General features: G+C 70.0%; 2 protein-coding genes across 2 annotated transcripts in view; one reads left to right on the forward strand and one right to left on the reverse strand.

The window, feature by feature from the left end:
• Positions 1-218: 218 nt before the first annotated feature.
• Positions 219-8,180, forward strand: LOC123017901 (zinc finger protein 135-like). The gene is made up of 7 exons (XM_044419556.1): positions 219-227; positions 510-630; positions 953-1,069; positions 1,553-2,858; positions 3,316-3,397; positions 5,986-6,115; positions 6,847-8,180. Exons 1-7 carry the CDS (start codon positions 219-221, stop codon positions 8,178-8,180), a joined length of 3,099 nt encoding a protein of 1,032 aa, XP_044275491.1.
• A 1,256-nt stretch (positions 8,181-9,436) lies between these two features.
• The window catches only part of LOC123017902 (SCO-spondin-like), an 80,681-nt gene continuing 63,134 nt past the window's right edge, over positions 9,437-26,983 (reverse strand). The window contains 25 exon segments of the mRNA XM_044419557.1: positions 9,437-9,501; positions 10,689-10,839; positions 10,922-11,052; positions 11,476-11,637; positions 12,153-12,355; positions 12,826-12,964; positions 13,228-13,344; positions 13,899-14,060; positions 15,200-15,362; positions 15,414-15,475; positions 16,404-16,450; positions 16,733-16,857; positions 17,683-17,813; positions 18,037-18,192; positions 18,565-18,732; positions 19,995-20,161; positions 20,845-20,895; positions 21,334-21,486; positions 21,915-22,155; positions 22,687-22,818; positions 22,915-23,082; positions 24,121-24,330; positions 25,600-25,770; positions 26,247-26,288; positions 26,675-26,895. Coding sequence (XP_044275492.1) covers positions 9,479-9,501; positions 10,689-10,839; positions 10,922-11,052; positions 11,476-11,637; positions 12,153-12,355; positions 12,826-12,964; positions 13,228-13,344; positions 13,899-14,060; positions 15,200-15,362; positions 15,414-15,475; positions 16,404-16,450; positions 16,733-16,857; positions 17,683-17,813; positions 18,037-18,192; positions 18,565-18,732; positions 19,995-20,161; positions 20,845-20,895; positions 21,334-21,486; positions 21,915-22,155; positions 22,687-22,818; positions 22,915-23,082; positions 24,121-24,330; positions 25,600-25,770; positions 26,247-26,288; positions 26,675-26,895 — 3,496 coding nt within the window. The 3' untranslated portion in view covers positions 9,437-9,478.

Genomic DNA, 26,983 nt, shown 5'->3' on the forward strand with positions numbered 1-26,983 from the left:
GGCGCGGCGCGGCCGCGCGTGCCTGCAGCCTGCCGGGGCCGGCGAGGAGCGGGCCCGCGTGGGAGGGCGCCGCGGCTGCCCGGGTTTGCGTCTGCGGGCGGGGGCTCCTCAGGCCGCCGGGGGCTTGCGCAGGCACGGCAGCGGGGAGAGGCCGGCCTGCGGGGGGCAAAGGGAGACGGCGGGGGAGAGCGCCCAGGAAGGGGCTGGCGGCCCGGATGATGGGAGTCGTGATCCCACCTGTCCGGAGGGCCCTGCGTGGCAACCGCTGTGCCGGACAGTGAGTCCGTGGCTGCTGCCGTGGCACACGGGTGGTGGTGTCCTCCTTGGTTCTCTGGAGCCCACGAGCAGCTCGAGGGCTCCTGGTCTGGAAGCCAGGCACAGGCAAGTGGCCCTGAGCGGGGCCGTGCGGCAAGACTTGCTGGCGGAGCGGCCACCGGAGGCGAGTTCTGGCTAGCCAAGGACGTCACCTGGGGACACTCCGAGCCCAGGACCCTCTCCTCTCGCTGCAGGTGTCGTTTGAGGACGTGGCCGTCTACTTCTGCCGGGAGGAATGGGAAGAGCTCGCGGGATGGCAGAGGGACCTTTACCGGGCGGTGATGATGGAGAACTACGGGGCGATTGTGTCCTTGGGTAAGCGTGGCAGCTCCCCGTCCACTGGGACTCTACTCACCCTGCGCCAGGATTGGCTCCTGCTCCTGGTGGAAGGAGCTCCAGAGCACTGCCCCAGATGGGGCTCAGCGTCCCGGTGGGCCAGCCAGGTGGACGCCCGCACGAGCTGGAACAGCAAGGGAGCCGAGTTCCCCTCCCCGCCTGGCCCCAGCCCCTTGGGGGGCAGCGGGGTGGGCTGGCCGGGCTAACGTGTGCCGGGAGGTCCTCTCTCTGCTCTGGGAGCTGGAGGGCTGTGGGATGCAGGAGGAAACAGCCCGGGCTTTGTCGCCGTCTGTCCCCACAGCAGGCCGCTCCTCTGCCAAGCCGGAGATCATCAGCAAGCTCGAGCGGGAGGAGGCGGCGTACGTCGGCGAGCTCTGGAGGCCCGGCAGCTGGACGGAGCCCCCGAGGCCGTGGCCGGGTCAGCCCCATTGCTCTTTCGCCCCTTCTTCCGAGGAGCTGGGGGGTGGGGGCGCTGCCTCCCTCTCTCTTTGTGGTGGCTCTGTGAGGTAGGCCAGGCCCCTGCGCCTGTGAGCCGCCTGGCTGGGCCGTATCCTGCCCAGCCTGGCTGCTGTGGCACAGGGGCATTGGGGTCTGGCCCTTGTGGGAGAAAGCGGGTCACTCAGGAGCCCTTTGCTGCCATTGAATCCCGCAGAGAAGGGCAGCGGCGCCCACTGGCGCCCCCTCTGTCACGCCCCGTTGCCGCACCCGGGTCTCCTGCGGGCTTTCGAGCCACCTCCCCAGCTAGCAGGGTTGGACTGCAACATCCATCATCCAGCCAGCATGGGCAGTGCGCAGGGGCAGCGTGGGCAGCGCGCGTTGTGCTTCAGGGGGCCGTGGCCGCACCCCTCCGCATCCCCGGGAAAGTGCTGATCGGGGGGGCCGTTTGTCTTCCACCCTGCAGATGATGGCATCAGGATGGCGGAGGAGGAGGAGGAGGAGGGTGAGGCGGTCCCGGCCCGGCAGCCCCCCACCCGGCGCAGGGGGAGGAAGAAGAAGGTCGCCGCCCCAGGGCGGGAGGGGCCGGTGACGCGGGCGGCCAGCAGGCCCCCCAGGGCGCCCAGCCTCCCGCGGGTGACGCTGAAGATGAACCCGCCCGAGTGCCCCGAGTGCGGCAAGCGCTTCCTGAGCAACGTGGCCATGACCATCCACATCCGCACCCACACGGGCGAGCGCCCCTTCCGCTGCCACCTCTGCCCCAAGGGCTTCCCCTCCATGGGCGACCTGAAGCGGCACCTCAAGACCCACCTGCGCCCCCGGGAGCCGGCCTCGGCCGCTGCCTCCCGGGACGCGGCCGCCAAGGGCAAGAAGAGCCTGGCCGCCCGGCTGCAGCTGCTGCGGCACCTGCAGCGCCCGCCCGGCCCCAAGAAGCCCCACACCTGCGCCCAGTGCGGCAAGAGCTACGGCACCCGGCAGGGCCTGCGCAAGCACCTGGGCACCCACTCCACCGAGCGGCCCTTCGCCTGCGCCCAGTGCGGCCGCCGCTTCCGGCTGAAGCAGATCCTGGTGGCGCACCTGAGCTGCCACCTGACGGAGCGGCCCTTCGCCTGCGGCCAGTGCGGGAAGCGCTTCGCCCAGGAGCGCGGCGTGCGCAACCACCAGCGGGTGCACACGGGCGAGAAGCCCTTCGCCTGCCTGGCCTGCGGGAAGCGCTTCGCCTACAAGCAGCACCTGGTGAAGCACCTGCGCCTGCACACGGGCGAGCGCCCCTTCTGCTGCGCCGAGTGCGGCAAGGCCTTCCGCGACAAGATGACGCTCATCATCCACACGCGCCTGCACACGGGCGAGCGCCCCTACCGCTGCCCCTTCTGCAGCAAGACCTGCCGCCAGAAGCAGCACCTGAACAGCCACCTGAAGGTGCACCGCGGGGAGCAGCTGCCCCCCGACGGCGGCGGCGGCCTCTCCCTGCAGCGGGCGCGGGCCAAGGAGAAGCCCTACGCCTGCAGCCAGTGCGAGAAGCGCTTCCGGGACAGGAAGATCATGCTCGCCCACCGGGGGACGCACGCCGAGGAGCCCCCGGCCAAGGGCGCCCCTCCCCAGGCCGAGGCGAAGGCCGCCGGCCGGGGCGAGGGAAGCGGCTCGAGCCGGAAAGCAGGGCTGCCGGCCGGCCGGGCAGCCCCTCTGCCCCGGAAGGCCTCCTTCGCGTGCGCCGTGTGTGGAAGGAAGTTCACGCAGGGGAAGTACCTCACCTTGCACCAGAAGCGCCACCGGTGAGGAGGGGCAGGGCTCCCGCTGGAATCCGTGGCCGGAGGGCTTGGCCGGAAGGAAGGAAGGCCCGTCGCAGCTCCCGCCCGGCTGGGGCCCGAGCGTCCGCGCACAGACTGAGCTGGCTGGGCCTGCAGGCACTCGAGACGTTCTCCGCGTCGCGTCTTCCAGTGAGAGTCCGCAGGCGGCGGGGCCGGGGGAAGGCGGGCCTGGCGCATCGACCAGCCGCTTCCAGTGGTTCCCTCTCGGCCAGGACCAGCACGTCGCCCTCGGTGCCCGTTCAAGACGGAGCCACCTGAATTCCTTTGCATCGTGACAGGAAAGGGTGGAGAAAGGGGCAGCGAATCCGGACATGGGCTGGGCGATGCTGGGGAACATAAATCCGCTGGGGCGCCGTCTGCGTGAAGCTTCCCCCCCGGCATTCCCGGGGGGTTCCTGCTTGCACCCCTGCCTGCCACACAGGGACGCGGCATCGGCCTCTGCAGGGCCCAGCCGGAACCAAGGAAGAGCAAAGTCGGCCCGCTTCTGGTGTCCCCTTTTGCATGTGGGGGGCCCGCAAGGGGGGGCATGGCCCTCTCTGGGGCTTCCTTTATGGGGCCAGTCCATCTCCTTTTTGGGTTTCTTCCGGCAGTCCGAGTCATACTGGCCCTGAAAACTCTTCTGTGGGGAATCATTCCAAGGAGCTGCTCTTGGGCTGATCTTCCAGGTCGGCGGCTTCTGACCGGCCTCCCTAGAAGCCCTCTAGGCCGCCGCATCTGGGGGGTTCCCTCGGTGAATCGCACCCTTCGCAGGAGCAGGAGATGCCCGCTGGCTGTCGCGACTGCTGCCGCCTCCCCGGGCAGCCCGCAGTCTTGTTGAGGCTCCGCACACTCCTCTTGCCCAACTCTGCCTTCCCCCGGGGATGCTGGGGGCGGGGGCGATGCACGCCTCTGCAGGGCACCCAGGTGGGAAGGTCGCACCCGGGATCATGGCACTCTGTTTGCCCGCAGAAGCCTCGTGGAGCTTTTCTGGACCTCTTTCCCGAAGTTTCTCTGACTCCGTGCCCCCAAAGCCCTCCCCAAACCACACCTTGAGCCCGCCTGTAGCAAACACTGGAATAAGCAGGTTTAGGATGAAGACGGAGCCCTGGCCAGGCCGCCGGGAGGGGCAGCCCCGTTGCAGAGTGGGGCCACCAGCGAGCTTGGACCTGCTGAGCAGCCAGGCGTTGGCCAGGCTCCCTCCCTCTCTCGGAAGACCTCTCCCCTGCCTGTTCACAGAGGACCATGGGCTGCCCGCCTGTCCTGCTGGCTGAGCTCGGGGGGGGGGGGGCTGGGTCTCGCCCGCCTTGTCGGGTGCTGGGCTGGTGGCCGGCCGGTCGTAAACGGGGGTGGCCTCTCACCACCCTGGGGTCCCCCGGGCCGATTGAAGGTTTTCGGGGGAAGGGGGACAGGCGCAGAAATGTCCCCATGGAACTGAGAGCGCTTTCCGCCAATGCTTAGCAGAGCTCATCCGTGCAGCCCCTTCGGAGAGCACCCCACTCTTCCTCCCCACTGGCCAAACCGCTGGTGCCGGCGGGAGTTGGGGTCCAGACCTCTTAGAGGGCTTCCCCTTGGGGGGACTGTGCAGAAGCATCAGCCCCCCCGAAGGGCCCAAGCGGGAGGTCTTCCAGCCGGGTGTGGGCACCGCAGGGGGCGATGCATTCCTAGGAGGCCCTGGCGCGCCCCAGAGTCTCTGCCTCCCCTCCACGGGTAGCCCTTTTGCACAGGAGGGAGCGTTCCAAAGGCCGGGGGGGGGGCAGTGTTGGCAGTTTGTGGTATGGGGACCCAGCGGCTGGGAGTGTGTACGCCCCGCAAGAGGCGCCGCGCGTGAGAGAACAGTGCCATGCCAGACACTTATACAGAATAAACCGCCTGTGTTCACGCCTCCTGTGAGTGTGCCGCCCGTGTTCTTTGCACGCAGTTAGACACACGACGCCGTGACCCGTGCTCAGCCCAGGTGTGGCCCAAGTGCAGCTCTGATCTTGGGCGAGCAGCACCTTTCCGGGCCGCCACAGGCAAGAGGTGCCCACCTGCCATGCTCCAGCCATCCGAAAAATGCTGGACTCAAGCAAGAGGAAGTGGGGACCCTCTCAGCCCCCCCCCCCCGTTCTCGACCGCCCTGTGACCCGTCCCTGAAACAAGCAGTTTCCTGCAACTGGGTTCTGCATTGCCGTTCCCATCATCCGTGTCCAGGAGGCTCGAAATTTTCCGAAGCCTCCGAACTTCCCCCGGGTCCATCGATGAAACCGGGGGGCCTCCGGGCCGCGGTTGCTCTCGGGGGGTGGGGGCTTCCGCGACAGCGCATGCCAGAGTACAGGGGCCGCTTCGGGGGCGCGCGGTGCTCTGGGGGCGTCCTCCAGGCCCCTTACGGGTCGCGGGCCCGTCGCCTCTGGGGGGGGGGGGGGGGCGGCGCCGGCCCCCCCAAGGTGAGCCGTGCAGGTGGGGGGCGAGCAGTGCAGCCCCCCGCGCCAGGCCCCACGCGCGCCGGAGGAGCAGGAGGAGGAGGGGGGGGCCGGCGGGGGGGGCTCGCCTCGGCCGGCCAAGCGGATCCGGTTCACGAGGCGACGTGGCGCCCCGCCCGGGCAGCGCCGTCGGCTCGCGGGAGGCCTGGGCGCGGCTGCGTCGGGACCTGCCGCCGCGCCCGCGCCCGCCGAGCCGCGCCCCCGCCCGGCAGGCAGGCAGGCAGGCAGGCAGGCAGAGGCAGCTCGCCGCCGCGGCCCGCGGAGAGGGCGGACGATGCGCGACGCCGCGGTAGGGCTCCCCCGGCCCCGCTCCCTGCCCCTGCGCGGCCCAGGCGCCGAGCCCGAGGCGCGCCCGGCACCCCGCGGAGGAAGAACAAAGGGGGACGTGCCTCTGGCCATGTGCAGACTGGCTCGGCTCCGGAGGGAGGCTTGGGGAGGGCGGCGAGGCCTGCAAGCGGAGCAGGGCTGCTGCGCGGGCGCCTCGGGGAGGGGGCGGACCGGCGAGTCTCCCGGCGGGGAGCGGGCGGGCTGCGAGGACCCGGCCGGGGCCCCCCGCGCCCCGGGGCAGGCCGAGCTCCGCCTGCGCCGGGGGGGGGGGGGCCGTTCGGCGGCTGGATGCGCGGGGGCTGAGCCGTCCTCGCTCTCCCGCGCAGGGCTCGCCGGTGGCGCTGGAGGACATCACGGTGCGCTTCTCCGCGGAGGAGTGGGCCGGGCTGGCGGAGTGGCAGCGGCGGCTGCACCGGGACGTCTCGCGGCAGAACGCCGAGCTGCTCGCCTCGCTGGGTAACGCGCGCCGGGGCTGCCGTCCGCCTGCGGGGGGGGGGAACTGGGGGTCCCACCCGGGGCCGCGCGGTGGATGCCCCCGGCCTGGCCCGGCCCGGCCCGCGGCGAGGGGCGCCCCCCCAGCTTGCCCGGCACACCTGCTCGCGGGGGAACGTGATAAGGGGAAGCCCCGCTTTTCCCGACGAACCGGAGCTTTCTGCCGTTGCGCGGAAGCTTCTGCCGTTTGGTTCGGGGCCGGGCCACTGGCCGTTGCATTAATTGTTTTGGGACACCACGACATTTGTCAAAAGACCCCGGAGAGGACCCCAGCACCCACAGCTTTGGGCCAACCGGCTTAGAACAGCTCTGCCCCCCCACCCCCCGGCACCTGTTTGGCCAACTGCAGGCGGTATGGGGAGAGGGCAGAACTTCCAGCCGCACTGCCGAATTCAGTTTCGGAGGGATGGGGCCTATCGAAGAGGGCGGCCTTTATGGCCGATCACCAGCTCTTCCGTGGGCGTTTTCTTCCCGGGGGGCGCAAAGCTGCCCGATCCCCCGCGGTGCGAGGAAAGGCGCGGCCCTGGGGGCTCCCGTGCAGCTCGGGGCGGCCCGTCGTCCTGCATCCCGGGCCAGGGGGGCCGTTGCTCGGGGCCGCTCGGGCCGCTTTTGCCCCGTGGAGCCGCGTGAACGGGCGGGGAGGAAGCTGGCCAAGCGCCCGCTCGGGGACCATCTTCTGCTTTGCCGTCCAGCAGGCTGCGATCTCCGGGTGAAGGAGGAAGAGGAGGAGCCGGCCCGCCAGGGCGAGGGCGAGGGCGAGGACGGCACCCGAGCGGCCTTCCTCGAGGCGCTCCTCTGGGGCCTGGAGGCAGGTGGGCCAGATGTGCAGCGGCAGTCCCCGAGGCCGGGCGGGGGGCTGGCGGGGTGGGCCGCGGGCGAGGAGGGGCCCGTGGCGGAGGTGTGCCCCCTCACCTGCCCGGCCTGCGGGAAGCGCTTCAAGAGCCGGGCGGCCCGCCTGACGCACCAGCGCATCCACACGGGCGAGCGGCCCTTCGCCTGCGCCGAGTGCGGCCGCCGCTTCACGCAGAGGCAGCACCTGGGCACGCACCTGCGGGTGCACGGCGGGGAGCGGCCCTTCACCTGCGCCGAGTGCGGCAGCACCTTCCGCCTGCAGAAGCTGCTGCTGACGCACCGGCGCAAGGCGCACTCCGGGGAGCCGCCGCTGGCCTGCGCCGACTGCGGGAAGCTCTTCAACCACAAGCACCACCTGATGACGCACCGTCGGGTGCACACGGGCGAGCGGCCCTTCCCCTGCCCGGACTGCGACAAGCGCTTCACCCAGAAGCACCACCTGATGACGCACCGGCGCGGCCACTCGGGCGACCGCCCCTTCCCCTGCCCGCAGTGCGGCAAGGCCTTCAAGGACCGGGCCGGGCTGCTGATGCACCAGGTGGTGCACACGGGCGCCAGGCCCTTCGCCTGCCAGCGCTGCAGCAAGATCTTCAGCCACAAGCACCACCTGGTCATCCACCAGCGCGTCCACACGGGCGAGAAGCCCTTCGCCTGCGAGGTGTGCCGCAAGCGCTTCACCCAGAAGCACCACCTGCTCAGCCACGCGCGCATCCACACGGGCGAGCGCCCCTACTGCTGCGAGGCCTGTCCCCGCAGCTTCAAGGACCGCATCACGCTGAAGCTGCACGTGCGCCTGCACACAGGCGAGAAGCCCTTCGGCTGCGCCCGCTGTGGGGCCCGCTTCCGCCTGCGCAAGGCGCTGCTCGCCCATCACCGGACACACGACGCCCCTGCCGCGCTCATCTGCACCGAGTGCGGGGACAGCTTCCCGCGCATGCGCAGCCTGGCGGCCCACAGGCGGCGGGCACACCCCTCTGCGCCCAAGGGCCCGGGGGCCCGGCCTGGGACAGCCGGGGCGAGGCGAGCACCGCGGGCCGGCGAGGAGAGGGCCCCGCCTGGGCAGGGAGCAGAGCGGGAGGCGGGCCCGGCGTGTGGCGGAGCGTCCCGGCCGGGCCGAGGTTGCCCGCAACTTGCCCCGGACTTCTCCCCCCTGGAGGCGGATGCGCCCCGGCCGTGAATGGGAGGGCACCGGCTCAGCACGGGCGTCCCAGGCTTCTTCTCGCTGGCCTCGTGGCTGTGGAGACTTCCCGAGGCGCAGCCTGACCTCCAGGGCGGTTTCCCATTCCCCGGCCTCCTGCTTCCGCCAGAGGGCTGCACCGGGCACGCCGCCCACCCGGTTTCTGCAGGAGCAACTGGTGCTGCCACGCTCCGGGAGGACGCTCCTGGGCTCCTCGTGTGTTGCTGCGCCCTTTCCTGGCGCTGCTAAGCAGCGAGCCTGGAGCGTGGCCCTCCTCCCAGCACAGACGGGCTTTCTGGCGACTTGCAGGAGAGCTGAATTTGGGCCTGGCTGCGAGAGGGACCTGGAGCCTCGATTCCGGCTCCCCGGCAGGGGCCCAGCAGCCGTCGCTCCCGCCAACGCCAGTCGGCACATCCCCTCGCGCCTGTCTCTGTAGCCAGGGCCACACGAAATGCGGTGCCAAAACGTCGTCTGCCCCCCCCCCTTGCTCAGCTTCGTGTGTGCATGCACGTGTGTGAGAGAGAAACCCCCCCTCTGGACTGGGACTGGGCATGGTGGGAGGAGCGGGGGCCCCTGTGACCGGCTGCCTGCCCCGCGATGGCGCAAGAGGCTTTCCGTAGAAGAGCTGGCGCCCCGGAGCTCCCTTCCGGAAAGCGCTTGACCAAAGTGTGGCTCGGGGAGGCGGGGCTGGTGGGGGGCCCCTCTTCCGGCGAGCTCTGGAGGAAGGAGCGAACTCCTCCGGAGCCGCTTCGCCGTCCCTCCCTGCCCTTGCGGTGGGAAGTCGCGCAGTCGCTTCCACCACACGCGGCTCCGGTTGCGCCTTGGTGTCTGGACTGGGACCAGGCGCCTCAGTTTCGGGTGATTTAAGTGTGTCCGTGTGGCTGATGCTTGCAGTAACTTTTTCTGCCGCTGAGGCAGCTGAGAGGGAGGCCGGGGGACTCGGGCTCCCTGCCCCCCTGCAGAGGGGCCGCAGGAGTGCCCCACGCGAGGCCGAGGCCTGGGCCCCTCAGCCAGGACCGGCACGGCGTGTCCCAGCCACACAGCCGTGGGCGCGTGCTCCAGGGCCGAGCTGCACCAGGCGACGGTTCTTCCCGCTCTTGCACCCACTTGCTGGCAGAAGTCAATAAAAGGAGTCCGTGTGAAGCTGCTGGCTGGTTTTATTAATGGCAAGAAATGGGCACGGTTTGCGCAGAGGAATGGGGCGGTCGTGTGGGGACACGTGGGGCGGCACCGGGACGGGAGCGGCACTGGGACGGGAGCGGCTCGGTCCCACCGGCAGCTGCAGCGTCGGCGTCCGGTCAGCGCTTGGAGAAGTCGCCACCTGGAACGGAGAGGAGGGAGGAGTCCCAGGCAGGTGGGGGGCCGGGAGGGCGGCGTGCTGGCCCCACGCTGCTGGGGCAAGGCTGGAGGGCCCGCACTGGGGGAGGCAGGCACAGATTCAGCGGGTCGAGAGGAAGGGCTCGACGTGATCTGAGCTGCTCAAAGCCACCCAGGACAAAGGCCTGGGGGTCACAGCGGAGGCGCCAGTGGCAATTGGCAGGCGTCCCTAGAGAGGGACTGCAAACAAACCTGCGGGGACTGAGGCCCACATAAAAATCCGTGGGGCAGCCATATCTGGGGTGCTGCGTACAGTTCTGGGGCGTGTGGTCCATCCCATTACCCCCTCTCAAAGCTCATGGAGGAGAGCAGCCAGCAGGCCGCCCAGAAAAGTGTCTGGTGCGGCAGCTGGGGGCCCCTGAGCTCCTCTGGATGGAGGAGGAGGAGGAGGAAGCAGCCCCACCTGCCAAAAAGGGCGGCGGAGAGAGGCCAGCGCACCTGCCGGACTCCCTGCTGCAAGGAATGGGGACCAGCGTCCGTGGGGCTGGCTTTCAAGGGGGGTGAAGCGCAGCCATGGGGCAGGCCAGTCAGCACAGCAGCGACGAGGAAAGCCAGCGTGGCTTTCTAGTCACCACGGAACCATGGAGTGACTTTGCTCCAAGACGGACTCGCGGCCCCACCTACCTCACAGGGTTGCTGTCGAGGGATAAAACGGAGGGCGGGAAAGAGTGGTGGGAGCCGCTTTGAGTTCGTAGGAAAAAGCGGGGCTTAAATAAATAGTGAACCTCTGCATACAGAGAAACGGGAGCAGAGCGAGTCGGAAGGGGCCTCCCGGGCCATCTAGTCTGACCCCGGCTCCAGCCGGCTCCGCTCACGGCACGCCCCCCATGGGCATATGTGCAGCCTCTCCTTGAGCACCCGCACCACTGGGGCCTCCGCCACCTCCCGGGGATGCCCAGAGAAGTGCATCTGAGCATCAGTCGCCGGGGTCCGGGCAGGCCTATCCGTCGCCCACCTGCCCTGCCTTGCAGAAATCGGTGCAGGGCATCAGGCTGGCGCCCGATTCCGCGCTTTAAGGCTGGGGCGGCAACCCCCTGGCCCCCAGCTCCTGCGCCCCTCCCATCGGTCAGAGCCCCGGCAGCACGTCCAGCTGGGGCCGTGCTGTGGCCTGGGGGGCGCCGGGCTCCTCACCTTGGCAGCTGCTGCACTCGCAGCCGTGGATGATGGGCAGCACCACGGGCTCCACCTCGCCGCCCTCGCAGCGCAGGTTCAGGATGCGGACGGGGCTGACCGGGTCCAGGCGGTAGCTGCAGCAGTCGCAGGAGGTCTGCAGGTAGGGCTCCTGCGAGGGGACGCGCTCAGCAGCCGGCCGGGTTGCGAGGGGGGCGGGGGTGGGGGCGGGGGCGCGGGGGGGCCTCGCTTACCTCGGGGATGACGCTGGTGTGGGAGGCGCAGTGCCCGCTGCAGTGGCTCACCTCCACGTCGGCCAGGAAGCAGCGCCCGCGGGAGATGTTGCGCCGCTCCGTGTAGTGCCGGCACTCGGGCCCCGGCTCCGCTGCACGGGAGGAGGACGGTGGGCACCCCGGCGGGCCGATGGGGGTGGGCGCCCCGCGCGGGGGGGGGGGGGGGCGGCCAGATCCAGGCCGCCGGGGTTCCCGGGAGGCCGTGCCGGGCCCGCCGTCGAGGGTGGGCTGCGCAGCGCCCTCCCCTCCCATTGCTCTCCACAAATGAAGACTGAAAAGCCATGCGCCATTTTGTCCGGAAAGGCCTTCGGACTAAATGACGGGCCCGACTTCGGCACCCACGGTGGGTGTGGGCTGCACCCCTCCCCTCCCGTTCCCAGGCCGTGGGGTTTGCGGGTTCCTAGCTTTTGCATTCCTTTTGCCCCCCCCCGCCACCCACTGGCATGGCACCCCCCTCCCCGAGTGCCCTTGAAGGCAGCCCGGCCAGCCCGCATCCCGGAAGCCCCGGCACTGACCTGTGATGCAGTTCTGGGCGTTGCACGTGCGGAGCTGGCGCAGGGGGGCCGGGCACGGCTCCCCCAGGGGGGCCGGCAGGTGGCGGCTCCTCTCGGACTCGCCCCCCCCGCAGCTGGCACTGCAGGGGCTCCACTCCGACCACTCGCTCACCAGGCATCCGGCTGCGGGGGCGCGGGAAGGGATTAGCGGCCCCTCAGGGCTGGTGGGGGGAGAGCCCCCCAAGGGCTGAGAGTGGGGGGCGGCAGCCTGGAGCTGAAGTGGGGGTCGTCTCGCCAAGGAAAGCGGAGGCACGTCCCACCTTGCCCTGCACGGGCATGGGGCAGGCGGACGGGGCACGGCCGGCTCCTGGCGCTGGCGCGGGAGAGTGCGGGACGGCTGCGGCCACCCCGTGGGAGGAGCGCGTGTCTGGACCGGGGTGCGCGACCCACACCCTGTGGGGAGCCCTGAGGCCCCACGGGGGGCTGCGCAGCTCTCGCCGGCCTGCCGGGGCCGTGCCTGGCAGCAGTCCCGCCAGGGGCCAAGGGCCACGGGCTGGGGGTGCATTCCCCTCTCCCGACCTTCCGCACGTGAGGCGGGAGCCGGCTGCCCCCCAGACCCCGCCCCACCCTCCCGCCCCATGGGCGAGCCCCAGCTGGGGGCACCGCCGGGGTCACGCGGGGGGGGGGGCGGCACTCACCAGGACAGGCCTGCGGGTTGCACTGCGCCACCTCCTCCATGGCATCCGCGGCACACGGTGCGCCGGCGGGGCTCTCGCGGCAGGGCCGGTGCCGCAGGGCGCTGCCCCCCCCGCAGCTGGCGGAACAGGGGCTCCACGCCGACCACTCCCCGTAGCTCGGGCACTCCTGCCCCGGGCACGCGAAGGTGCCGTTCGCGCAGGTGCTGCGGAGGGAGGAGAGGCTCTGGGAAGGCGCCGCGTCCCCCGGAAGACGCTCGGGGGGCTTCAGTCACGACGAGCGGGCCAGCGTCCCGCTGCAGGCCCCCCGCGGCAGAACCACCCCACAGATCAGGGCCGGCCCAGGCAGGCAGGGGCAGAGAGCCGGAGCGGGGGCCCTCCTCTTTCGCACGGGCCTCTCCGGCCGGCCTCTTCCCCCGCAGCTGCTAGTGCAGGAGGACCCCTTTTGGTATGCCGGCCTTGCTCCGCTTCCAGCTTTTGAAGGGGCCGATGGTTTTATCAGCCCGTGTTTGACAGCTCGGAGTCCCGCGAGCCTCCCCGGAGAGCGCCGGGTGGGACGGAAACGGCGCACGGGCCACGCGGGCCAAAGCGACCCGCACCAGCCGTGCCTCTCCAGGCCTCCCACCGGCTTCCCGGAGCGCGTGCCCCGCCTCGCCCAGCCCCCAGGCCCCCTCACCAGGTGTGGCAGTCCAGCTCCGCAGACCCTCCGGGCGCCACCTCCAGGGTGCCGTTGGCCGCGGGGAGCCCGCAGGGGCAGGCTGGGATGGGCAGGCACTCCCCGCCGTGCAGCAGCTGCCCGTCGGGACACCGGCACCCTGCACAGAGCAGAAGCGGGCGGGAGCTCGCCTTGCACCCGGCCTCCCCCGGCCCGGATGCCCCAGGTGCTCTGACCCCGACCCCGCCGGCCAGCATGGCAGCGGCCGGCATCCGAGGGACCGGCGGTGCGTGGCCTGGGGCCTGGAGGAGCAACCGGGCTCGGCGCTGGGGGACAGAGAGTGGCCGGCCGACCCGCTGTCAGGACGGGGCGAAGCGGAGGGAAAGGGGCGGCCGGGGCGGGGTGGGGCGGGGTGGGGGTTACCCTGTTCGCAAGCTCCCTGCAGGCACTCTGCATGTTCCCAGAGGTCTGCGCAAGCGCGTGGGCAGCTGTTGGCGCAGGTGGGGTCGTGCACCTTGCCCCGGTCCTCACATTCCTCTCCTAGGGAGAGAAAGCAGCACAGCATGCGGGCAGGCCATTCGGGAGAAGGGGGCGTGGGCGGGGGGCCTCTACCCTCCTCCCCACCAGCCAGGACCCCCACGGGCCGGCGGTCCCCTGCCCATGACTGGCAGCCTGAAAGCGCTCTGGCCCTCGCCGTCGGGGGACCCCTCGGCCCGCCGCCTCCTCCCCCGCCGCCCCCCTGGGCAAAGGAAGCCGAGGAGCCGGGGCCGGGCCAGCCTCAGTCCAGGAGAGCGTACGCGGACCGGCAGCGCTCCAGGCCGCATCCTGCCTTGCTCAGCAGCCCTCACCTCTGCCCGCAAGGTCTGCCTCCAAGCGGGGCAGGCTTGTCGGGGTCAGTGGCTTTCGCTGAAGGCCGCCCCACATTTGCCCCCATAGCTAAGCAGTGCTGGGAGGCGCCCGGATCATGCCCATCGGCCCCCGGCCCTGCAGGGGGCCTCAAGCGAGCAGCAAGCAGGGAAGCCGCTCCCGAGGCAGCGCTGGGTCCCATGGGGCAGAGGCAGGGAAGGGGCGGCCCGTCCGCTCAGAGACGCTACCTGGGCAGGTGGCCGTGTTGCAGCCCTCGGACTGGGATCGTGGCCCGTGGCAGCGCGGCTCCCCCGCGGGGTGGTGGGCGGAGCGCCAGCGCACGCGGAAGCCCCCGCTGCAGGGCTCCTGGCAGGGCCCCCACGGCCCCCAGGCGCTCCACAGGCAGGCGTCTGGAAAAGAGGAGCTTGCTGGGCTGGGGGCTCCCAGGGCCCCTTCAGCGCAGGGGCCGTCTCCCCCCTTGGGCCTTTCGGGACGTGTGGCCTCCCCAGCCGGTTGCCCTGCAGCTGCCCCACCGTTCCCGACCATCGCCGTGCTGGCTGGGGCTGATGGGAGTCGGGATGTGGAACACTTAGGGGGCGCCAGGCCGGGAGAGGCAGCTGCAGCGACTGGCCGCCCCCAATTCCGTCCTTGTGGGCCTTCTTGGTTGGGGCCTCCCCAAGGGGCAGCCCTCCATCAAGCGGAGCCCTCCCCCGTTCGAGGGGGCCGTGGAGGCGAGAAAGGGCAGGGTGGGGCATCTCAGCCCCCACAGGCAGCAAGGGGGGCCAGACGGCTGCCCAGCGGGCGACGCTTCCTGTTGCGGAACAGCTGGCCTCTCCCGGGCTTGCTGGAGCCCAGGTGCCAGAGCGAGATCGGCCGGCCCAGTTCTTTGCGCCACGGAAGCACATCGCGTGCTGGCCGCGTTCAGGTGTAGGGAAGTGCACGCAGCCGCCTTTGGAGTTGTACAGGAATTCCGGGAAAAAATTCTTTGGAGCAGGACACCCCCCACAGCAAGGACACCCCCCCCCAAGCACCGCCAGGTCAGGGGGAGCAGATTCCTGGCTCGGATTCCCGGCTCGGGGTCTGGGGCGGGCCAGCTGCTCCGAGGCTGGGAGGGCAATCTCGGAGGGGAGGGTGGGGGGGTCCTTCTGGGGTGGGAGGAGACCACGGTGGCCGGGGCAGAAGTCACAGGGATGCTGCTCTGGGCCCTGTCCCCCCACCCCACCCAAACGCCGAAAACGGCCACGAAGCAAAGATACACGGGGGCTGGAGGGGGGTGGTAAAAGCCGGTCGGCCCTGCGAAGGAGGCCTGCACTCCCGAGCTCGGACCCCTCGACTGCACTGCACCCTGATTGACGTGCCTAATTAATTTTGCTAACTTCAAAGGAAACACCCCCCACCCCAGGAGAGCCTGTTCCGGGTATCACAACATCTCTGGGACACTCCCAATTCAAGACTCTCCCCGGCACTCGACTGAAGCATCGTTGGGGATTCGGAGGAAGGGCCCCCCGCCAGACCCTCCCCCAGCCCACCCCCCGTGCCGCCCCCTCACCCTGGCAAGCATGGGGGTCCGGGCACAGCCGCTCCTGCCGCAGGTCTGCCGAGCACAGGGCCGGCCTCCCCGTCCAGGGCCCGCCGGTCTGGGGGTCCAGGCACAGCCGGTAGCGGTGCTGCACGGACACCAGGGCTGGCGGGGGGGCCCCCTCTCCCCTGGGCTGGTGGTCCTGCTGCGCCCGGAGGACGGAGGCCGTGCTGGGGCTGAGCGCCGTCAGGTCCACACAGGGAGAGCAGGGCGTCCACGCCGACCACGCGCTCAGCGGGAGCAGCCCTGCGGAGGAAAGAGCTCCTGAGCGTCCCGGCCGGGGGGCGGGGGGCTCAAGGCCTTTCGGAGGTCTTTGGGCGACCGCCTCTCACAGAGCCAGGCCAGCAGCGTGCCTCGGACCGTGGCCATGGCGCAGCCGGCACCCCTCCAGACCTGCCGGGCCGCAGTGCCCAGAAGCCCCGGCCGGCTCTGGATCCGGCGACTCTAGACCAGCCCCCTGGGGGCACCAGGCGGGGAAGACCGGCAGCACGGGCCAGCGGGGAGGAAAACAGCCCGCGGGCACTTTCCTGCCACGGCAGAGAGGGCTGGGCCCCCCCCCCCCCCCGACACTTGATGATCCGGCCCAGCGGGCGCCCAGGGGCTGCAGCTCTGCTGCAGGAGCGGAGGAAAACGGCTGGGCCAGGGCCAGACCACACAGCCCAGCTGGCTCTCTTCGCAGCCCCCTTCCGGGGTTGGGAGGGCAGGGGCCACAGGCGCCCCCTGGGGCTCCGTCTGCCCCCCCGCCCCAACCACTGGATGGCTCCCAGCTTGTGTGCAGGCCCCGCTTTCTAAAAGGCGGAAGTGCCTCTCCAAAGGCTCTCCAACGGGCTGCAAGAGCTGTGATGGAAAGCCCCAACTTTGGGCATTGGGGCTTGACTCCTTTCTGTTGTCAGCCGCAGCCCCCTGCTGGAAGGCCCCCCAGGGAGCTTGGGCACGTCCCGGGCCACGGGGCGCTCGGCGCTGGCTGGGAAGGCTCCCCACCCTTCCCCGCTTTGAGGAGGCAGGAGGTGCGGCTTCCCAGCCATCCCGGGGCCCCCGTGCGCAGAGTGCTTCAGACCCACGGTGCTTGGGGTCCTGTGCACCCCTCCAGCCCTGGCAGTGCTGAGGGCCCCCCCACGAGCAGGCTCGCCCCGGCCCGTGGCCGTGGCCCCTCCATGGCAGCAGACGCACTCACCCTGGCAGCCTTCGCTGCTGCACTGCAGGGCGCCGTCCTGGCACAGGCTGTGGGGAGAAGGCCGCGGTTACGTCCCGCCTTGCGGCATGGGGGCGACCGACCCCCAGGAGGTCCTTGACCTCCCTGTGGGCGCCAGGTGGCAGGGCTGCCGGGATGGGCTCCGGCCCCCCCAAATTTGCCGGAACGCCGCTGGCTGTGACTCCTCTGTTTCCCGCGCGGGGCGGATCGGAAGGGGTCCGTCCTGCCCCCTCGCCGGCTCCTCCTGGGAGCCAGGCCCCCTGCCCGGAACAGAGCTCCCCCCCCCCCCCGAGGAGACCGGCCCGACTCACCATTCCTTGCAGCCGACCCACACGGTCTCGCCTGCGGCCAGGTGCGTGGGGCCTCCCGGCCAGGCCGGATGCAGGCAGCCGCACTGGGAGGGGGGGACGCAGGCGCCCCCCTGCTCCACCAGGCCCTGCGGGCGGACAGAGGCGGCTGAGGGGTCGGAGTGCCGGCGGCACGGGGAGGATCCCCAGCCTGGGGCCCCCCAGACGCACGCCGGCGGATGAGGGTGGGTGGGGGCTGGCATGCTGGACGGGGACCCGGAGATCCGGATTCCAATCTGCGCCCAGCCGGGCCCGGCACAGGCTCCGACCCAGCCCGCCTCACAGGGGTGTCGCAGGGGCAGCACGGAGCAATGCACGGGCGCCCACAAGAGGGAAGCGGCAGGAGATGAATGGAGAGCGGCGGCAACAAGTGAGTCCCACACGTCTGGCGGAGGTGGGCTGGGGATGATGGATGCGGGGCTCCGGGTGCAGCGGGAGAGTGTGAGGTGCCTGGGCGCGCTGGGGAGCCGCACTCGGAAAGGACGGGGAGCCTGAGTGCGGATCTGCACGAAAGCTGCAGGAGCCGCTCGAATGCAGAAGCGACCGCTGGGCCACGGGGGCGGCCGGGCGGCCCGTTTGCGCCTCGAGGGACGATCGCCAGGCGACTGGCCCCCTCCCGCGACACCCCCACCCGCTCTGCTCATCTCCGTGGCCGTGCGGGGAGACTTTTTTGCGGGGGGGCATTTGAGGAGGGGAGCGTTCGCTCTTCCTCCGCCCGCTGTCATCCTCTCCGGACTTCGCCCCGCAGGGCAGGGGAGCCGAGGCAAAGCTCCTGCTGGCCGGTTCCCACCTGCCTGGGCACCTGAGCCCCCCGCCAGGACTTGTTCCCAGTCCCCGAGCCAGCTGCATCAGAGCAGAAGGCCTCTGAGCATGTGCAGAGTGCTCATGTCCCTCCCAGTGCGGGGGAGCCTCACCTGGGGGCAGTAGCAACCCGGCAGGCACCGGGGGATGTCCCGGCACAGCTCCGGGTGCCCTCGTGTGGAGCAGAGGCTGTCGCAGGGGGCAGCGCACTCCCGGAACTCAAAGGGGGCCTCGCAGCTGGACTCTGGGGGGGTGGGGGGAGGCGAGGGCAGAGCGGGTGAGTCCGGGCGCAGAGCGGGCAACCGGGCAGGGGCGGCAAAGCGAGCCCCTCCACATCGGGCTCCCGGCCGGCCCTCCTTGGTCCCTCGCTCGCCTGCTTGCATCGCCCACCCCGACCCCTCTCCATGGCGCTCCCGCCTGGGAGGTGCGGGCAGGGACCCCCGGAGGGGCTCCTCCCCGTGTCTCACCTGAGCACCGGGCGTAGTCACACATGCGGAACTGCCCGTCCAGCCCCAGGCAGGGCTCCCCGTCCGGCCCGGAGCCCTGCTGGTTCCGGTACCGCTGCTGCACCAGGAAGCTGCACGAACAGGGGGTCCAGGGGGTCCAGCGGCTCCAGGGGCACTCTGTGGAGGAAGGGAGGGGGGTGCTGAGAGCCGCGCGGCACGAGGGTCGCTCCCGCTGGGGGGGCCGGAGACGTTTCCAGGCAGTGAGAAATCATGCAAAAAAGACAAGGGTGCCTCTGAACATGTTCCGACCCCCCTCCACATTTTCACAGGCCAGCCTTCCCTGGTGCCCCGCAGCTCCCATCCTCCCCAGCCAGTGCAGCTCGGGGGCACAGGGTTGGGAAAGGCCCCCGCGGCAGCCCACAGACGCCCGGAGAGCCGGCGGCCCCAGCGAGGCCGAGGGCACGGCCTGCAGGACTGGCCCCCCCCGGCAGCCCCCCCCGCCCCACGTGCAGCGCCCCGCGTGCCCCCCAGGAGGCGCGGCGTCCCCACCTTGGCAGGCTCGGCGGTAGCAGGCGCCCACCTGCTGGCGCTGGCTGGCGTGGCAGGCGGCACCGTCGGCGGGGGGCGGGCAGGCGCACTGCCCTGTCCGGGTGGCCAGGCCGGTGCCACAGGTTCGCGAACAGGGGCCCCAGGCGGACCACTGGCACGGCCCCTCCCCTGTGGGGAAAGCCAAGGGGGACGGCACTCGCGCGCGGCACCGGGCAAGCCGGCCGCCTGGCGCTGCCCTTTGCCTCAGTCCCCAGCGCTTGCACGGGGAGGCTCCATCTTCAGCAATTACGGGAAAATATGGCCGCTGGCAGACCGGGAGCGAGCCAGGACAATTTTAAGCGTCTCCTGTTGGCGGCGGCTACCACATCCTGTTGCCACTGAACTCAACACACTGCCCCCGTAGCATCACAGAAACAGAAACAGAGCGAGCCAGAAGGGGCCTCCCGGGCCATCTAGTCTGACCCCCGGCTCCAGCCGGCTCCGCTCGCGACATGCCCACCATGTGCATGTCCAGCCTATCTTTGAACACCCGCACCGATGGGGCCTCAGCCACCTCCCCTGGAAGCACGTTCATCCCGTCCTTGAACACCCTCCCTGACGGGGCCTCAACGACCGAGCATGATTGGGCTAGAACTCCCCTCATCCCCAGCTGGCACAGTCCATGCTGGCTGGGACGATGGGTGTTGCAGTCCAACCCCTGGGAGGCGGCCCCAGCCTGCTGGGCATCCATTCAAGGGAAGGACGCCTGGCCGTCACTGCAGCCTCTCTGCCGAGCGCCTTGGTGGGAGCAGCACCTGCTGTGGAGGAGAAACCCCTCGCACCGTTTGGGGGACAGAAAGCCGCGCATCTTTTGCACTCCTCCAACGATGCGCCCGCGCAGCTGGCTTTTCCTGGCTCACCTTCAAATCGACCAGGCTGCCCTATGGGACGCCTCCTTCCTGCAGTTCCATCATTGTCGAAATTGTACTTTACATGTGATTTTAATATTCAGATGGAAACTGCTTTGGGATTTCGCTTAATATTTAGCAACACAGAAACAGGATCGATGAATCGATCAAAATGGAGCGAACCGGTTTCCCTCTTCCCTGGGGCTTTGCGAAATGGTCACGGCCACACAACCATCCTTTGGTCCTTGTGCGGGACCCACAACCGGGCCATTGCGAGCCCGCTTAACGTGGGTCAAGCAGGGGCACCACTGCAGTTTAAGCGTCCTTGGGAGGGGAGGGGTGAGAGCAAAAGAGGGGGCCAGTTCAAACCAAAAACGCCTCGCCCCCAGCATTGCGTTAAAGGTCAGGCCGGGCCATCCCGCATGAGAATTTCTGACACCCAGGCCTCCCCCGCCCGGTCCAGCAGACGGGGATCGCAAGCCCTCCGGCCTGAGCAGCTGCTGCGTGGAGAGAAACCTGGGCAAGTGCCCCCGACGGCCTTACCTGGGCAGGGCCCGGTGGAGCAGTTCCGGGCCTGCGTCTCCGGGCCGCTGCAGGGCGCGCCTCCGTTGCGTGGCGGCGGGTCGACACAGGCCCGAGCGCGGACCTGCGTGCCGTGGCCGCAGGTGGCTGGGCAGTCGGACCAGGGGGACCAGGGGGTCCAGGCGCCACTCACTGCAGGAGAGGAGAGCGAAGGACACGGTGGCCCGAGCTCGGGGAACCCGGTGGCGATCCCGGACGTCCGGCCAAGCCCTCGTGCTCCTTGCCGAACGCTAGCGCAACGGGAGAAGCGGCACGCAGAGGCCCCGGGGCTGCCTCCCTCGGCCGGATCCCTGGGCCCCCCGCCCTGCTGGCCCCCTGGCCTCGGGCCGGCCTGTCCCGCCAACCCTTTGGCCCCTTCTGCCTCCTTCCCCCGCACACGACCCCTCTCGCTCTGGGTCCCCCGGGGCCTTCCCCCCCGAGAGCTGGGCCGGTGTCTGGGCAGTGCTGCCCATCCGTGCTCCGCGCCTCTCCGTTGGGCGCATCAGTTGGACTGTTCAGAACAGCCAGAGCACCGCGCCACTGGGCGAGGGCTGCGGCGGCAGGAGGGGAGAACAGAAGTGCACGTGGAAGTGTTGCAGAGCCGCCGGATGAGGCTCCCCGGCCTCACAACTGCTTGGGGGCCGCTGGCGGCAAGGCCTCCCGCGCACAGAAGCAAGCAGGGGTCCACAACCCCTCGCTCTCTGAAAAGGAGCCCTTTTGAATTGAAAGAAGTCGTCCGACGACTCCAGAGCCAAGGATCTTCGGGGACCGAAACATTTCTGCCTCCCAGGCCTGGACCAGCCCACCGAGGTTGGCTGTCCGTTGAATCAGCTCACCTGCGCACGCGACGTCCAGGCAGAAGATGCCTTCCGGGGTGCAGATGCTGGAGAGAAGGGCAGAGAAGGGGTCAGTGCCTCCCTGCGGATGCCGGCCCTCTCCGGGCTTCTAGTCCTCAGCGGCTCAGGGGCTCAGCTTGTTCTGGCCCTGCGACTCTCTGGTTTGCAGAAGCCCCTCTCAGCAGTGCCCGGAGAAGGGGAACGGGGCCTGGGGAGGGGGCGGTGCACCTGGGGGCGCCGAGATGGCTGTGTGGGGACCCCAGGGGGGCGGGTCTGGCCCGCAAGCCGGGGCTCAGCCCCACGGCTGTGGCATAACAGGCGTCAGCGCGGACGGCTTGGCGCAGCTGCCCTTTGCACCGTGATGCGAGCGAGAGGCCCCCAGAGCGCCCGTCCGAGGCCCCCCCGCTCAGCTGCCGCTCCCGGGGGGGGGGGCCCGGGGCCCCGGGTTGAGGGGGGCGGCTGCGCGGGCCTTCGGGGGCACTCACCACTGCTGGCACTCGCCCACGAGCCAGGCGTCACCCAGGTCTCTCTCGCGGCCCTCGTGCAGGCACAGGGGGGGACAGGCCCCCGGGGCGCAGGGGCGGGTCTGCAGCTGCTCCTGCAGGCACTCGGGGCTCCAGGCGCCGGACGTGGAGGCCCTGCAGCAGCGGGAAGGGACCGGCCACTCGCCTCCTCCGGGTGGCCCGAGAAGGCCCGCGCGGCCACCCACGTTCCCCCACCGGCACGGAGGACGCGCTGCGCGGATCGGGCCCGGCTCAGCAGCTGCGCCCCCGCCCAAGGAGGCTGGGCCCACGGCGGCCTCCCCCCATCTTGGGGCAGCGCCGTGCGTCTGCCACGCACATCCCGCCAGGGCCCCCAGGAAGCACGTGAAGGCCCCGCTGGCGCCCACCGCCACTCCCAGCCGGCTGGGGTGCGGGGGCCGTCGCCCACCCCCCCGGGGGCACGGGGCCGGGAAGGCCTCTCCGCGCCGGGGCCTCCAGCGCCGTCCCCTTCCTCGCCCCCCCGGGCAGGAAGCCCAGCCACACGGGCCCCGGCCGGGGCGCCCCCAGGGCCCGCCCCGCCGTACCTGAAGCGGGTGCGGAGGCCGCTCCCGCAGGTGGCGCTGCACGGGGACCAGGCGGACCAGAGGCTCCAGGCGCACCCGCCGAGCGCGCAGGTGTGGTTGGTGCAGAGCAGTGCCCCCTCCAGGCAGGTGCAGGTGTTGCAGCCGTCCTCGCGCACGCTGCCGGGCGCCCAGCTGTGCCCCTGCGCGTCCGTGCACTCGCAGTGGGCGGGGGGCACACAGGCGCCGTCCTGCTCCAGGGTCCCTGCACGAAGGGCCCGGGAAGCATCCTGGAATGAGTGCTCCAGCGGGGCTTTGCGCCCGTTCGAGGGTTGTGTGTGTGGAAAGCGTGCTCCGGAGCATGAGCAGAGCACACTTCCTTCACTCCCCCGCCCCCTCCGACCGAGCTCGCAAGCTGGAACGGCTGCCGGCAATGACCCCGCTGCCCTGGCTTGAGTCTGCCTGGGACAAGGCAGCCTTCTGCAACCGGGTGCTGGAGCTTGGGCTGGGGGCTCCTACGGCCCGTGCCAAGACCCCCGGGGCCTCCTGAGGCTCCGCACGTGGCCACACCCCCTCCCCATCTCGCCCCCTTTTCCTGACCCCCTATTATGGGGCGGTTGCTGGGATCTGCAGGTCCTTCCCCATCCAGGAACACCAGAATGCCTCTTCAGAGCGAATCTTGCTGGCAGCAACCCCTCAAAGCAAGACATGCCGGGGGTCCTGCCTTCTCCCGCCCTGCACCTCCCTGCGCTTAAGCAGCTCCCGGCTGCCCCCCCACCCCCCCAGCGCAGCTCACCATCCAGGCAGCGGCAGCCGGGCTCACAGGCCTCCGCGTCTTGGCACGCCACGCCTTCCTGGAGGTCCCAGCAGTGGCGGGGGCAGGCGTTGGCGCAGTCCACCAGGTGCATGGCGGGGGGGCAGCCCTCCTCTGTGGGGAAGGCGGCGGTCATCCCTGGGCCGGGGGCCGGGACGCTCCGCCGGGCGCCACCGGGGCCCCCGCCCCCAAGCACCCCCCCCCGCTCACCGCAGGGCTGGGGGTTGCAGACGCGCACGTGGTGCCTCTCCCCCGGGCAGCGGCGTCCTCCGTTCTTGGGCGGGGGGCTGGTGCAGCTCCTGGTGCGGGTCGCGCGCCCCCCGCCGCAGGGCCGGTCGCACCAGGACCAGGGGCTCCACTTGGACCAGGCGCCGTCCACTGCAGGAGAGGCGGGTGAGCAGTGGGGGCTGCCCGGCCGGCGCCCCCCCGGCCCCTGCCCTTGCCCCCGGAGCACCGAGGCGTCCACCCCCCCGGGAGCGCCGGCCCCACGTGCTCGGACGGCCACGCAGGGACGCGCGCCGGAGACCAGCACGGGCAAGAGCGTCCGTTGCGCTTCTCGTCTCGGGCTGCCCTTCTCAACGGCACGTGGCTTCTCACGGCCAGCGCGCGGGGCGAGGACACGTCCGGGGCCAGATCGATCCAGCTGGGGACCCACTCCGCCCCCCCCAGGGCTCCCCGGGGGCCCCCCTCTCATGGCATCATAGAATAGTCAAGCTGGAAGGGGCCAGGAGGGCCCTCGGGTCCACCCCCCCCGTTGCAGGACACCAAGCCACACCGCTCCCCTCCGGTGGCTGCCCAGTTTCGCCTTGCGTGCCCCCCCCCCGCTCCTGCGCCATTTCCCCACTCCCTCAAGGGGGGGCACACCTCTCCTCGGGCGAAGTGCCTGGCAGCACGAGCTCGGCCTCATGCCGGCAGCCTGGCCCCAGTTCGTGCCTCGGGGTCCCTTCTGGCCACCCCGGGATGCTGCCCCCGAGAGCTCGTCCGGAGGGGGCCGTGGCCTTCCAAGCCAAGCTCGCGGAACCAAGGTCCAACTGGGATGCCCGGAAGCGCTTCCTGACGGCTAGGACCCCCAGGGTGTGGAATGGGCTTCCCCGGGAGGTGGCTGAGGCCCCATCGGGGCAAGGATAGGCTGGACGTGCACCTTGCTCTGCCGATATTTTGCTCTTCCCTGGGATGGGAACCCGCAGAGACCGGAGCATGTATGAACTTGTCGTAAGCTCAGAGGATCTGCCGCCGAGCCCGTTAGCCGAGCCCAGGCCCAGACCACGCAGCCCGCCATCTCCAGCCGTTCCCCTGCCGCTAGAGCCATCGGGGCTGCAGACCGGCACCGTCCGGAGGCGTCAGGGAGCCCCGGCTCTGGCACCCCAGTGCAGCTGGCCAGGCGAGGTCCCAGGCGGGGGGGCGCGTGCCGCCTACCTTTGCAGGCCTGCAGGTTGCAGAAGCGCCGTTCTGCGTTGGCTGTGAGGATGTCTTCGCACCAGTGGCCGCCCTGCCCCGGCGGGTGGTAGGTGCGCAGGCGACGCTGCTGGCCGACCCCACAGCTGCGGGAGCACTCGCTCCACGGAGACCAGGGGGTCCAGCTGCAATTCCGGCCCAGGCACCCCTCGCCCTCGCACAACGGGGAGTCTGCGAAGCACGCGGAAAGGAAGAGGCGGAGACGGGGGGGGGGCTTTATGCGTGGCTTTGGTGCAGCAGGGCAAGGCCTCAGGCCTGGGGGCCAATTTGGCTTCAGGGCCCCGCAGAGGGCCAAGCCCCTTCCCCCAGATGACCACTCCCTTTTCCCCCCACCACGGGGTCCCCTCTTTCTAGGTCAGTGATGGCAAACCTACGGCATGCGTGCCACAGCAGGACCCAGAGCCCTCTCTGTCGGCACGCGAGTCAAGCCACCCCAGCATCGCCCAGCAGCCGAGCATCGGATAACAGCGCACATGGGGACCATGCGCCTGCTCGGAAAGGAGAAGCGGCACCAGGCGATGACTTCACAAGCCACAACACATTAGCCGCGACTCGTCCGAGCTTTGGCATGGCCGGTCAATGCGCTGCCAAAGATATAGATATTTGCTTGGACTGGCTGTGAGCTGTTCTTTCTAAAGTAAAACCTGAGTTTTCAGGTTTTATTGCAGTGTTGGCCCTTTGCGATAAGTAAGTGGGTTTTGGGTTGCAGTTTGGGCACTCGGCCTCTTAAAGGTTCGCCATCACTGGCCTAGGGGGTCAAAATTCCTCTCCCGCGTACAGCATATGGATGATGCTCAAACATGTGTCGCCCCTCCCACCTGCTCTTGGACTGCGGCCCCGAAAGCTTCCTCCAAACAGAACCAGGCTGAGGGCAGTTTGCCACCCTCACCCCCCCGCCCCGCTTTAGGGACCTGGGAAATCTTAAACCAAATGGAAAGGGGGGGCACTTCTGCATGTGCAGAAGGTGCTTGCGGGCACTCTGCACATGCTTGGCACAACTCCCTTCTGGAGAATCAGGGCTGAATTGAGACACAGAGTGGGGCCCCTCTTCCTAGTGCTTTTCCCCACTGGCCACAGGCTGCATCGTTCCCCCGGCCCGCGAGCCACAGACCCCCACCCCCCCGGCCGCATCGGAGTCCACGCCCTGCATGGCAGTTCCGGAAACACCTGCAGCTTCCTCCACCCACAGCTCTCGTGCCACGCACCATGGCACACGGGACACGCCAAAGGGCGCCGCCAGAATGGCGATGCACGGGATTTGCAGGGCTCACCCCACGGCGGTTGAGGCGGGAAGAAGCCCCCGCGGCTCCCTGCACACCCCTGGCAGCTGTGCCGGGAAACGGCTGCAGAAGGACAACCTCCGAAAGCGGGCCTCCTGCTGAAAGGCAGCCGCCGCAGGAGCGCTGGACGGGCACCGTCCGCCCGGCCCGCGCTTCTCACCCGTGCACTGGGGCAGGTTGCACTCGCGCTCCTGGAACGCGTCCCCCACGCAGCCGGCGCCGTCCAGGCAGAACCGCATGCGGGTCTTCATGGCTGGGAGGTCTGGATCACTGCAGGTTTTCGAGCAGGGCGTCCAGGGCGACCAGGGGGTGAAGCTGTCCTCCTCGGAGACTGGGAAGTGGGGCAGAATGTAAGAGAAGTGGGAACACAGCCTTGTGTGGTTTGATCCAAGGATGGGGAAGAATCTTGAACTTTTCAACCATTTGAAACTCATCTATCTTTTGATTCCCCCCAAATCTCTGAATTTTGCAACAGAATTCTCCAGTCAAAAAATACACAGATAACTGTGAGTATTGGCAGAAACAGTGTTACAAGACGCATTAAGTAGGAAAAATGGGTTGCTAGTCCTCAGCATACTTGGTAAAAGCACGTACAGAAAACATGTCTTAGGAGAACAGTGCTCAAAATAAGAATGACTTTTAAATTTATTCTCCAAGTTCAGGAGGAACTGAATCTGATATTGGAAAAATGAGAAACAGAGAGGCCAAAGCGGGCAGGTTGCTTGTTTGCCCCCCAACCTCTACCAGAGGGGGCGCAAATCCACCAGGGTCCCCGCGTCTCCCTCCCCCGGAATCCCTGCCCCTTACCTGGGGTGCCAGAGACGGGCTCCCGCGTGGGTCCCGCCACGGCTGTGAAGGAGAGAGACAGGTGGGCTGAGCCGCAGACCCCAGCCGGTCACGAGAGCCCTTCTGCACCGACCCCTCGCCCCGCCTGTCTCCCCGAGGACCCCAGGGAGGCCTCCGTGGCCCTCCTCGTCCGCTCCGCTTCTTCCTCACAACAGCCTGGCAGGGTGGGCCGGGCACTCCCGACCGCTAACCGTGCTGGCAGGGGCTCTGGGAGTGGAGGCCCAAAGCCCCCGGAGAGCGCCGCAGCCCACCCACGCTCCACCCCGTCCCTCGGCCCACGGCAGGCACGAAGAAGCGCCGAGGAGGGCGTGGATGGCCGGGGGGCGCCTGCCGGCAGGCCCGACAGTGCCCCAGGCGGCGAGGGGCCCCCAATGCCCCGGCCCTCTCACCGTCGCAGTCCGGCGTCTGGCAGTACTTGAGGTCCACCCGGGGGCCGGCGCACCCCTTCCCCCCGTTGGCCGGCCGGGGGCTGGAGCAGTCTCGGGCGCGGGTCATGTTGCCCAGCCCGCCGCAGGTCACGGAGCAGGGACTCCAGGGGCTCCAGGGCGCGAACCCCCCGTCCACGGGGCAGAGGGAGAGCGTGCAGCTCAGCTGTCCGCTGCGGCAGGAGCTGGGCAGGGGAGAGGAGAGGAGAGGAGAGGAGAGGAGAGGAGACGGGAGGGGCGGGGCGGGGAGGGGAGGGGAGGGGGTGGGGGCGG

Source organism: Varanus komodoensis, unplaced genomic scaffold (assembly GCF_004798865.1).
Source record: "Varanus komodoensis strain SLA01 unplaced genomic scaffold, ASM479886v1 scaffold104, whole genome shotgun sequence".
In the NCBI taxonomy this organism is placed as follows: Eukaryota; Metazoa; Chordata; class Lepidosauria; order Squamata; family Varanidae; genus Varanus; species Varanus komodoensis.